General features: G+C 38.7%; 1 protein-coding gene across 1 annotated transcript in view; it reads right to left on the bottom strand.

The window, feature by feature from the left end:
• The window catches only part of palm3 (paralemmin 3), a 47,753-nt gene that overhangs the window by 6,850 nt on the left and 27,981 nt on the right, over positions 1 to 12,922 (bottom strand). The window contains exons 2-3 of the mRNA XM_084715578.1: positions 6,738 to 6,790; positions 5,278 to 5,358 (exon numbers count right to left, since the gene is read on the bottom strand). Coding sequence (XP_084571704.1) covers positions 5,278 to 5,358; positions 6,738 to 6,782 — 126 coding nt within the window. The 5' untranslated portion in view covers positions 6,783 to 6,790. The remainder of the gene's footprint in view (positions 1 to 5,277; positions 5,359 to 6,737; positions 6,791 to 12,922) is intronic.

The following is a 12,922-nucleotide window of genomic DNA, read 5'->3' as shown; positions in this document are numbered from 1 at the left end:
GTAGGAGGCCATTGCAAGCAGCACTGCAAATCAATGAGCAGGAGAGCTTATTGGCAATATTGGACTTATCTTTTTTGCATCACTCTGCTTGTGATATGTGAGGTATGTAATTTGCTGAATAAGTCAAAAACAGAAAGACCTCTTCAGTTATTTTATCTTCTGATTATTTTATCCTACTGTTTATCAACTGATGATCAATTTCCTAGAAAAAATACTAATATATGTTACAATAACACACATCAATATCAAGATTAGGTAAAGTACATATATAGTGATACAGGATTTTATCCTTAAGCCCACTCCTACAGTGGAACAACAAAAGTCTTTGAATTGAACATCAATTTGATTATTTTACGTGTGATTTCATGTGTGTTGGTCATACTGTGCTATGTACTGAAAAGATATCAGAAAATATCTCTTGATAATTATTTCAGAAATACCACCCAGCTCTAGTTTAGGTGGCCTTTAAAGTGTTTACTGGGAGTAGTATAGTTGTAAAACTGTAAAAACATCAATTTGATAAACACAGAAAAATCAGTGTCAACCTCATCCAGTAGGTTATATGGTTTTTGAGGCAGATACTTAAATATATATTATATTTGAGAGCTAAAAAAAAAATCTGATAATATTTTGGCTGACTGTCATTTTTAACATAAAGTCTTTTGATAAAGATCCTTAAAATTTGGTTACTAAAGAACTGTGACCAAGAAGTACTCAGCAGTTACATAAAATAAAATACCCTGTCAGTGCTCACTACTGAACAAACCATGCTACTTGTACCACAGCTTTAGTATTGCTCTAAGTTAACTGCTAGCCTACAACGTGTGGCTATGTACAGTGTATTGCAAGTATTTGCCCCCTTACAGATTTCTTCTGTTTTTTGCTTTTTTGTCACACTTAGATGTTTCAGATCATCAAACAAATTTTAATATCAGACAAAGATAACCAGAGTAAATACAAAATGCAGTTTTTAAATCAGAATTTAATTTATTAAGGGGAAAAAGCTATCGAAACCAACCTGGCCCTATGTGAAAAAGTAATTGCCCCCTAAACCTAACAACTGGTTGTGCCACCCTTGGCAGCAACAGCTGCAATCAAGCGTTTGCGATAACTGCCACCGAGTCTTTCACATCTCTGTGGAGGAATTTTGGCCAACTCTTCTTTCCAGAATTGTTTTAATTCAGCCACATTGAAGGGTTTTCGAGCATGAACGGCCTGTTTAAGGCATTTCAATCAGATTTAAGTTTGCACATTGACTAGGCCACTCTAAAACCTTCATTTTGATTTTTTTGAGCCATTAAGAGGTGGACTTGCTGGTGTGCTTCGGATCATTGTCCTGCTGCATAACCCAAGTGGGCTCATGAATTGATGACCAGACATTCTCCTTCAGGATTTTCTGGTAGAGTGCAGAATTCATGGTTCCATCAATTACGGCAAGTCGTCCAGGTCTTGAAGCAGCAAAGCAGCCCTAGACCATCACACTACCACCATGTTTGACTGTCAGTATGATGTTCTTTTTCTGAAATGCTGTGTTAGTTTTACGCCTGTGCTTTAGATGTTGTTCTTGGTTCTTTTGTGACCTGGATGAGTTGTTGATGCGCTCTTGGAGTAATTTTGGTAGGCCGGCCACTCCTGGGACCACTGCTTCATGTTTTCTCCATGTGTGGATAATGGCTCTCACTGTGGTTCGCTGTTAAGTTACTTATCTGGAATATTGAATTAGCTATGCTAGCTGAGAACAGCGAACTAATGCTAGCTAGCAGTACTTAGATTACTGTTTTGTTAGGCTAGCTAACACTTAGCTGATCAGAAAAACTTGCTTACAAAACTGTCACACAATAGCTAGAGACTTAGATAATGATCAAAAAGGGTATTTTAAGAGTAGATAAAGGATGCATGCCAACATTTGCTCGTTCACAGAATGGTATTTGAAGCTAATCAGTTTAACTCCAGCTGCTGTAGATTTTTTCCATTTAGTGGTTGCTATTAGCAACACAATGTTCAACTGCAACTAACTGCTGATGGCAGAATGGTAAGAAAAAGAGAAAGATCATCTGTATTCACTCCTGATTTGGTGCACTACACTCCCTCTTCACCATTTTATTTGATAAATGCATCTACTGTGCTCTAAAGTGGCCACAACAAAATGAAAAAGATCCCATATGTCCAAACTCTATACTACATACTAACTACACTCAGTATGCACTACTGTATATTCTTATAAGGTAGTACTGTTTTTTGTAAATTGAACATTGAGTGAATGAAACTTTTCACCTCAAGCTAGAAATTCACTTTTAAATAACCATCACAAAAAATTACACTTTATATAATCATTAATTTCACTGTTTACTGCTTTTTACTGATAATTCTAAGATGCAATGTGTCACACAGATACAACAACAGCCATGCAACAATACACTCATCAGTTACAATGCAAAATGATGGTGATTAAAATGTCAGAAACACCATAGAGAAAACTACAAATGGTTGTGTATTATGTGGGCAACGATAAATGAGTGGTTAAGGCAGTGATTTCAGACAGAGCCTAAGAGAAAAGAATAAGAAGTGGAGAGAGAGAAGAGGTAACATGTCTGGAGCAGTAATGTGGCCAGAGTGAGAAACTGAGATGGGAAAGATAAAGAAAAATGTGTCTATTTGAGTGGCAAAGGTGAGAAAAAAGGTGAGAGAGGAAAAAAAAAGGAGCAGCTGTGAGTCCATGTCATCAGTCTTCATCTCAAAGAGAATACTAGCATGAATTTCAAGTGTGTACACTTTTTATTCTCATCTTTTTCCTACACCACTTCTGTAAAAACACACGATCCAGTGAATGAAAGCTGCCCGAGGATACTTACTATTCCCTTCTAACAGAACATCGAACCGAGTACTTTCAAGTTTTACACAAACAAGAGTGCAATTCTCAGTAGTTTGTAGAGCTGACTACTCACTGAACATCATCTTCTAAACAGACCGTCCTCCAGACATGGAAAAACAGCACGACACTCCTTTATGTCTAATTCTCCATTTCCACTGCTTTATCCCACTGGACATCTTACACAAACTCTTTAAAAGCTCTATGTGTGTGTTTGTATGTGTGACAATAAGTGGCGCTTTCCACACAGGTGTTACTTCGCAAACCTGACATTCCACTTCAGACTACACAAGCCACTAAAAAAATCATAGCTTTAAAATATAATGAGTCAATTCCACCTGAACTAATTAGAGCTTGGTGTACAGATGACTTTTTAACTGACAAAGGTGGAAAAAATACAAGTTATGTGTTATTTACTTTTAGTTTGTCATGTTCTGAAACACACAGACAATAGGCTGGGGCAGTATAAAGGTATTTTAGTATACCAGGGTATTAAAAAAAGAGATTTAAAAAGCGATACAGTTACAGGACAAACTAGTATAAAAGAAAAAAGCCCTTGCCGCTGTATGCCCAAGCCTAACAGAGAAGTAAAATTTGAATAGTATAATGACATGAAATATTCACCATTTCAAGGTATGTACAGATTTTTTCCACAAGATTATGAGGTATATTTGGTGCAGATCTGGACTAAAGCATATCAATCAGTCCTCATGTACTAACAAGGAAAAGGTTATTTCAGTCCTTTGGCCTCAAGAAAAAGTGGACTTTTTTCATGCTACATCAACAAATCAAAACAAATACACAAACGTGGTGACACGTAGCTGCACAACCAGAGAGCAAACCCTGGTAACAACACTGACATGAAAATGATTTTATGATGATAGTGGTTTAGTGCCATTTGTCAGGCTTGTAAAACCAACTCTGCCATTATTTACTCCACAAATGCATTTCCACTGCTTTTCGCAACTTCTGACAAATAAATTCCACTTAAAAAATTATCTGCCCAAAATGAATGGAAACCCTTCAAATGGTCGCATATTTAGATATTAAACACTCGACTGAAATAGTTGTAAGCTCAAAATTGTCAAGAAGAAATATTTCTCTCAAACATGTAATAAACTAGATGTATTTCTCTTTATGCAGGACTACCAACAGTGGCTGCAGGGTGACTTTATCAGTGCAGCCGTGTTACAACCAGCTGACCTTGGTTCAAGTGCTTATTTCAGCAAGCATCTGCGCAGCTAAAGTGCCCTTGAGCCAGACAGCAAACTCTTGCCAGCTCTAGGAACGCTGGTCTTTAACTGACCCTGACAACAGAAATAAACATACGCCTGTCTGCAGGGAACTTTTAGTAAATCTAATCCTGCAGGATTATCAATTTTATCATAATTAAACGGCTATAATTATGCATTAAATCCAAACACGAAGCACTCACAGCAGCTACACTTTCTCTTACTGTGTAAAGCCAAGGTGATTGCAAGCTTCTCACTTACTACTGATGTATAAGTGTGTGAAAGCCCATACTTCCCTCCAGCCTATGGCCCCATGTTTTCAAAATCTGGTAACCGTTATAGCCAGTAGCTACCTACTTAACTAAGTGTCACAAAACCATCTCTGTGTTTTCTCCTGCAGTGCAGAACAAACCCCACTCTGTTCTCCTCCCTGTGCCTTCGGCTTGCTGAGCGAAGCCCTCTCTAAACTTTCCTGCAGGTCAAGGGCCGTGTATATGCCGCTGCTCCCTCTTTATCACGTCCTTACATCTACTGTGGGTTTAGAGTCAATGTCCGAGCTAATGAATGCACTAAAAGCTACGATGATATCACCTCCTGAGAGAGCAAGCATAGAAGTAGTAATTTAAAATGAATCTTTGTAGGCTCTTGCAAGTTGATTTTTGATCTCACACAGGAGCAATTCATGTTTAGTGCGCTCACATGCACACACAAATATGGCAGGCATATGCATGACCACACTAGTGCACACATGCATACCTGCATGCACACAAACACATGCTGCACAAATTTCACGCAATTTGAGGAATGTGCCCCAGGACAGGGTAACACAGCGGAGTAGGAAGTGGGAACGGCAGTGTGGAAATGATGTGAAAACAATAGAGCAGCTCTGTGACTTGCAGTGTGTGTAAACACTCACATAAAAACTGATTTCAGCAGAGGAAGGCTTGTCTGTAACCTTGTGAGGAACTGGCAAAACCAGGAAGTGCGGAGGGTTGTACAGTTCATCTGCATGTGTGTGTGAGAAAAGGAAATAGATTTGGATGGTGTCTGCTTGCTAACAAGCCAGGATGGGTCTTCAGAGGATTTTAGCTGAGTGAAATTAAGGCTGCATGTGCGTGTGAATATCTGCATGAATGAACAAGATGGGTTAGGTCATCCTGGGTATGTGCGTCAGACCTTGAGCTGCTGCAGCCTGAGCTTCTCATCCTCCATCTCTCTCTTGGCTCTGTCCTGCTCCTCCTGTAGCCGACGTTTCTCCTGACAGAGGAAAAGGAGCAGAGGAATTGCTAAGAGAGAGTAAATGTAGACATACTGATAGTTTGGTAGACAGCGAGTAAGAGTAAGAACAGTACGAATGTGTTGAAATATGGAGAAGGATGGGCTGAGAAACTCAGATCAGCATCACACACAAACAAGCCGATGTGAATAAATAAAAAGTAACAAAGAAAGGGAAGACACGGCAGTGAATAAAACATCACTGAGAAAGATTAAAACACCTGGTCAACCATCTGTCACAAGGACACTGTCATCATAGACATCAGGTATACTCTATATCCCATAATGCTCAGAGTAGCTGTCCCCGTGGCAACCCAGTGTTGTTTTCGTGGGACCAGGGACACCCTGGTTCACCACATTGCACATTCAATAAATTATTTAGGAGTTACGGACAGCTCAGAGAGCTTAGTCTCTTTATCCTCTCTTTCTCTGTACAGACGAAGCTGAAATAAAGGCGGAAGCAGACAAGCTGCCAGTGCGGTGTTGGCAATTCACTGTAAAGCTGTGATGTATGTAACGTTATTTCAGTTTTTTGTCAACTGTCCAGGAGAGGCTGTAGAACTGGTTACATGTGGAAAATCCAGTCATCAAATGCCATTAAAATAAAGGTTATAATTCACAATAATAATAATAATTTAAACTCAGCCAAGAAAAGTGGTCCTGTTTTAACAGCTGGAGAATTTTCTTTGCTGTACTAGCTGCTCCAGCAGGAGAAAAAGGTTTGTATGCCATAAAATTAATTTTACTTTCATAAATCTACATTAAATCCTCATCTTTTGATTGCATTCTGAGGACAAATCAGATCATCTCAAAACCAGGGGATCTGCCTGTGTGCATACAATGTTGAACCATCATACTGCCAGTTTAAGTTTAAGTGTTTCTTTGAAGGCCCTGATCTATACAGAGATACATGTATAGATATAATGTATAAGGTTTATGTATATAATGTATAGATTCACACATATTTACAAAGAATAAGTAGACAGGAATAATATTAGAGATACAAAAGTACAGAAAAGTATAAAAATAAACAATATTGAGAAAAACATATAATTAACAATAAAATACAACAAGTAGCAGGGGTACAAAAGCACTCAGCAGAAAAATAAAGCATAAGGTGGGGTGTGACACATATGGAGTGGTGGTGTGCTATGGGTGTTGAATGATGTGTGGTTAGTGTAGAAATATTGTGGTTGGTGTAGGAATTCTGCACATAGTCAGTGGTTTAACATGGCATTTAAGTAAATATTGCACTCTGTGTGTGTGTGTGTGTGTGTGTGTGTGTGTGTGTGTGTGTGTGTGTGTGTGTGTGTGTGTGTGTGTGTGTGTGTGTGTGTGTGTGTATGTGCCTGTAAACTTACAGCGATGGCCTCCAGTCGCTGTATGTACTTGTCCGCCTCATCCATCCTGGCACCTGTGACACAACAAGGGATGAAGGTTAGAGATCAGAGGTAAAATAATACAAGACAAGTCAACTGGATCCATTTGTTCCTCCGAAAACGCCCGTGTTCACTGGTTTGAAAGAACGAAGCACAGCAAATTATTTCAGATATATCTTCCATACTTCACACACAAAAACTCTTCTGTTGAAGTGTCCATTTGTGTGCTGTATAGTCAACTTTTTTTTTTTGTCTTTACAAATGTGAAAGTTATCTGTGGTCTGAAGAGTGTCCAATATCTGAGGATATACAGGCATGAGTGGCAGCACAAGATCAGAGACCGGACTTCAAGCGCATGTAATTGGACAAGTATGTTGGAAGTACATGCCTATGCCTGCAGAGCCACCATAACCCACAATCCTCTATACCACTCCCCACCCTCGCCAAAAACGCCTGCCCCACACCCCCCATTAAGCCTTTTGTGTCTATCATAACAGAGCCTCAGGCATCTCGAAGAAAATGAGCATAGGCATTTGTTTTCCCCTGCAGCTGACACTAAATGGGACAATTTTTGAGCTCCCCAAAACTCAGAGTTACATGAGAGAGCATAGACTGGAGTCATACATAGCAACCAGCTCACAGCAACTCAGTCATTAGTGAGTTCCTGCCATCACAAGCCATAACTCTGCTTTTAGAAGAAACCCTTCTTTAAAAAAAAAACAAGAAAGTCAACTTCTCAGGAGAAAAACAACAACTTATTTGTGTCCCACATGTGATTCTGCACCGGGTGGGTTTCATGTGATACGAATAATTACAGTGCAAACATTGTTATTGAAACTGAAATTGGGAGGTTTTTAAGCAATGGCAACAATAATCCCTCCAGTCACCGACAATCCCGTGTGGTGTGTAAAGAGTTCTGTCCTACACCAAAAAACACATTCAGCCATCACAGCAACTAAGATCTCACACTGGGGGAGATCTGAGCACTACGGCGCCCTATTTCTCTAACAAATGCCACACTGTCACAGCCACTGTCGCTAATCGCCATCACAGAGCTTTCAACCACAAAACGTGTCCTTTCCAAAGCGCACACACATGCGCACAGAACGCTTTGTTGATGCGTAACCTGCAAAACCTCATTCACAAACTATAGACACTAATAGAATGGTCAAACTTAAACTGAGCGGTGCAATAATTCAACAACCTGCAACACATTCAGCAGAATTATTTACACTGATATACATATTTTGTGTCATGATGCCCATCTGTAAATAATCCTTATATATTTTTATTTTAATCTACTGTATTCAACTGAATATATGTCAAAAGTTGCAAATCATTGCATTCTGTTTTTATTTGGGTTTTACACAACAACCCAAGTTTTTTGGAACCGAGGTTGTATATCTATATAGGTCTATTGCTGATATGCTCATTTCTTTGTAATTTGTTTATGCTTATATATTATTCTGTTGCTGAATGGGAGCATCTGTAATGTGACCCATATCCCCTAAGGGATCAATAAAGTATTTCTGATTTTGGTTTTTTAAAAGGTGACTTCACCCTTCTTGAAAAAAGCTCAAGTGCAAAATGAGCTTTTGACACAAAAAACCCTCAGCTACATTACTCATTTCTTCCCAAACCCCCTCTCTCTACCCAACACTCACACACCCTACAAATGAGGTTTCTCATTTCTACCCACAAGGCAAGTCAGCAGAGTTGATGCTATTGTTGCTCTGCCAATATGGCAGATCTTTCGGGGCCTTAAGGGGTCTAAGTTAACAACACAGTGAGAAACTTCTCCTTACCAACACCTGAAGGATTCCTGTGGCACCCTCAAGGTGAGGGCTGGGGTCACAGGGGAAAATGGCCCACATGAAACAATATGAAAATGTAGGTGTACTGTGTATAGAGGGGAACACACGGGGATGAAAGAAGAAGAATTTTGATGAGGAAACAACCTCTGGCATGCTTTTCATTAGACTGGAATTCTCTCAAGAACTGAGACGGTGAGAGAGACGGGAAGGACCGGCAGAAAGGCACATAAGAGTATACTATATACACAATATATAGCCTATAGTGAGGTTGCAAGACGATATCAGGTAGAAAGAGACAAAATCTCATTTTGGCAGTGTTTTGAATGACTGGAGGTGCGGTGACAGCTTACAGTATAAGCTTCCGTTGGGAGTCGAGGCTTGTGTCTCATCAGGGCTCCAGGAGAGCGCCTAGAATAGCAGCCAGAGATAAACAAGCAAACACAAACAGAGGCTTTGATGAGGAGGTATTGAGGAGCTCCCCGTAGACACACACTCACTTCGATAATTAGACATGATACAGGAGGGTAGAGAAGGGAAGGCTGACAAAGTCAAAAAGTTAAGAGACAGAGAAAGTCGAGATGGTTGGAGACAGGAGCGAAAGAGGGGGAGATGACGAGGGGGGAATGAGGTGACAGTGGCAACTGGTTCAGGGTTCAGATCCCACAAAATGGAACGACATGTGACACAAACATAAGAGCAAGTCTTTTAAAGGGCTGAAAGAAAGAGAAACAGAGAAATTGTAGATGAAATCTACTGTGTTTCCTACAAGACCCTGATTATTATCAAGCAAACTCAGGTCAGTCTGCTCAAAGATGAACCAAAGAGTGATTTTGCAATCTTGAATAGTTTCTTTCAAAGGCAATTATCCAGTATCCCAAAACAAAAATGTCAGATTTTTTTTGTGACAGAAAAGGTTTGTATTTATAATTCCTTTTCTTTTTATACTTTTTCCTTTTTACTGGCTATGTGCTTGAAGTTGCATGTTTAAAGGCAGACAGAGCTATGGAGGTTAAAGGTCCTAAAGAATGAGTTGGCAAAACCAAAGCAGTAACTCTGAGAAATAAAAACTTCTTATGGATTTTTTCATGGTGATGTTCTAAACACAAATAAACACAGCCGAACCAACGCACACCTGTGCAGCACCCTGCAGGAAGGTGCCAAAGTGCCTAATTTTGTGTGAATGTAGTCATGTGTATATCAGCCCCACCCTCAGTCAAACAGCACATGCACACCTGCAGCTCTTTACACCCATTTACGAGAAAGTCCATCTGACATCAGCATAGTATTATCATGACACTTGAATTTCTACCTTTGACACAATACCTTGAAAAATACTGAGACATGAAATATCAATATTCAATACCATGGGGAAGATTTAATGCAACAATGCATGAATTTTTAGATTTTAATTAAAAGATACATAGAACAAGGCTATAACATGACAACAGATATTCAATCAGGGCAAGTGAGTGATGAGAAAAAGACGGCACTGCAGCACTGTGACTAGGTGAGAGGAGGCGGGCTAAGTTGGCGCTGACGCGGTACGTTTGTCAACTTGCTGTTGTGGTTTAACAAGGTGGACCCAAATGCAGATCACGCAAGAAGGAGAGCAGTTCAAAAGGGTTTACTTAACACAAAACAACAAAACAAGGGCATACATGAAGTGCAGGGAGTCAAAAATCCATAGTCCAACGAAACAGAATCCAAAAGAGCAAACTCAAAAAACAAGCCAGGGGCAAAAAAACACAGAATCACAGGAGGGAGACACACAGGACGCAGGCTGACAAGCAAAAAACAAGCACGAACTGACAAAGACACTCAGGAACACAGGGACTAAATAGGGAGAACTAATGAGAGACAGGAGGGTAAACAGGTGAAACACATCACAATCAAAAAGAGCGGGAAAAAGAACAAAGACAGGAAGTAAAGACTGGACACATGAGGGAGAAGCAAGACTGCCAAAATAAAACAGGAAATCAACAAAGATCCAAAACCATGACACTTGCTGTTGTAGAGAGCGAGAAAGTTCAGCTGCTACGGTGTATTGATACTGCTGAAAATGAGTATTGAAAGCATTTCAAATATCAAGTAACAATATTTATTGACAAATTGATATTTCTGACAACACTAAAACACTCTAACTCCAACCCAATCCACTATGGATATTAATGTAAACACAGCTGTTATGATGCACCTCTCTCCTGACTCAATATTATTAAGATATGTGGGTGCTGATTCAATATGTATTGTGATTCTGATTCTGAGCACTGCTTTGCTATAAGCATTGTGATTCCATATTACCATTTATTGTGACTTTTATTAGCTTTTTAAAACACTAGAGTTAAATCATACACTTCTCAAGATTGAATATCATGAGTTATATTTCCAAAAACATTGCAATCACTTGTGAGTCAGTCTCTTTTAGTTTTATTTCAGGAGCATCATTAATAAACTACTTATAAAAAGTATTCAATAAAATACTTTTTGACGTAAACTAGCTGTTCTTGCTCATCAAGCTAATGCCATGAGAAAATAATAAATAAAACAAGATGTTAGATCACAATGACTAGCGCCCCTGAAAATACACCACAAATATGAGCATTTAACATCCTTTATATATAAAACTGAACTCTGAAACTGTGAATTTTGAGCTTTGACCCGCTGAGAGATTTAGATAACAATAAAGTCAGCAGTTTTTAGCTTGTTTCCACAGAGCAGAGGAAACATATGTCCCTATGGTATGAACACATGTCGCTTTATGTTCAGCATGTAAAATGGATCCGTTTGTTAAGATATTATCGCAAACCTGATGCTAATTTCATTAGCATGTCAATGGGAATTCTGATTATATGTTAGCATTTAGCTAACAGACTAAGCGCTAGTTATTTTTACACGCAGAAAGATTGATTCAACAATCAAAAAAACCAAAAACAAATCAAGAATTGTGCAAAGAAGAATGATGACACTTAAGAGAATATATTAAGTCATACAAACTTATTTAGGATTTGCTATAAATCATGTCTGTTCTTTATTTGACAGTGTCCATGTTATAAAACAACCATCAGAAGTGTTATTTAAGAAAAATCTTTACTTTAATCATGAATCTTATCTTTGCACCTTATCTGTGAATTTTCACACCACTCCCACAATCCTCTCGTGATAGTCAGAGAGCACAGCAACCCACAACTGTGCTGTGGGACCCAACAAAAACTGCACTTGTTCACTGTCCCCTTGCCTCTGTTAATGCATACTATATCTGATAATCTCCAAACCAAACAGCAAGAATGAAACACCACTATGGCACACGGCCATGATCACAGTTCAGCTGCTTCAGTATTTCATTACAGACACTGGTTCACCTGTAACACCTGTTATATGCTACCACAGATGGCTGCAATGACTGAAGCTTCAGTTCCATTAAATTTTACAGATTTTTGTTTTTTTTAAGGAAATAATTTGTGTCCAACACAAAGACTCGCCAGTTGAGCAACTTGTAGGCCGTCTGACCTCAGCGGTATGACCTCCCACACACTGAGTCTCTCCCAGTTTACATCTCCCAGTCTCTCTCCCTCCTCATAACCCACTCACACTTAGTCACACAATGGGCTGAAGGTGCTTGAGCCAAAGGCAAAAGAGAAGAACAGAAGCAGGAGAACAGTAGTCTGGAGGGATGTATATTAGTTCTGCAATGATTAGTTAATTCATTAGTCAACAGTTCGTTTTTTTTTTTACTGCAGACATTTTGATCTGTCATAACAGGAAAAACACAAGTGTTGCTAATGACATCAACAAGATCTCTGTTGTATTCAGTCTGGCAGTGATCCAGCATGAACAGTAGCAGGACCCTGAAACTAAAGCAGCTAAATGGAGTTCAGCCATTGTTAATGATATGATTTACACCTGTGCTTCTCCTACTCTGACAAAATATCTTCGTTGAAAAAAAAAAAAAAGAAGCTTTTTCTCAGTAACTTATCAGTCAACAATTTTGATAATTGATCCATTGTCATGCATCATTTCAATTTCTGAAGATCTTTTTTGTCCTTTCACCTGCATATAATGAAAGTGGTGAGACAAACATTCACCAATGTTAATTTCACACCATGCCCTGATGAGGTGTCACTGTGATGGGCTTTTTTCAGTATTTACAGATATGTTCTAGATTTAAAAAAAAAAAAAAAAAAAAAAAAAAAAAAAAAATTATATATATATATATATATATATATACATACACACACACATATATATATATATATATATATATATATATATATATATATGTATACCTAGAGCTGCAACAAATGGCTAGTTTATTAACTTTTATCATCAACTTATCTGTCATTTAGTTACTTAATT

The sequence above is a fragment of the Lutjanus erythropterus genome, chromosome 3, assembly GCF_056507025.1.
Source record: "Lutjanus erythropterus isolate fLutEry1 chromosome 3, fLutEry1.hap2, whole genome shotgun sequence".
Taxonomy (NCBI): Eukaryota; Metazoa; Chordata; class Actinopteri; order Lutjaniformes; family Lutjanidae; genus Lutjanus; species Lutjanus erythropterus.
The sequence above is the reverse complement of the archived record's forward strand: the minus strand, read 5'-3'. Positions and strand labels throughout refer to the sequence as shown.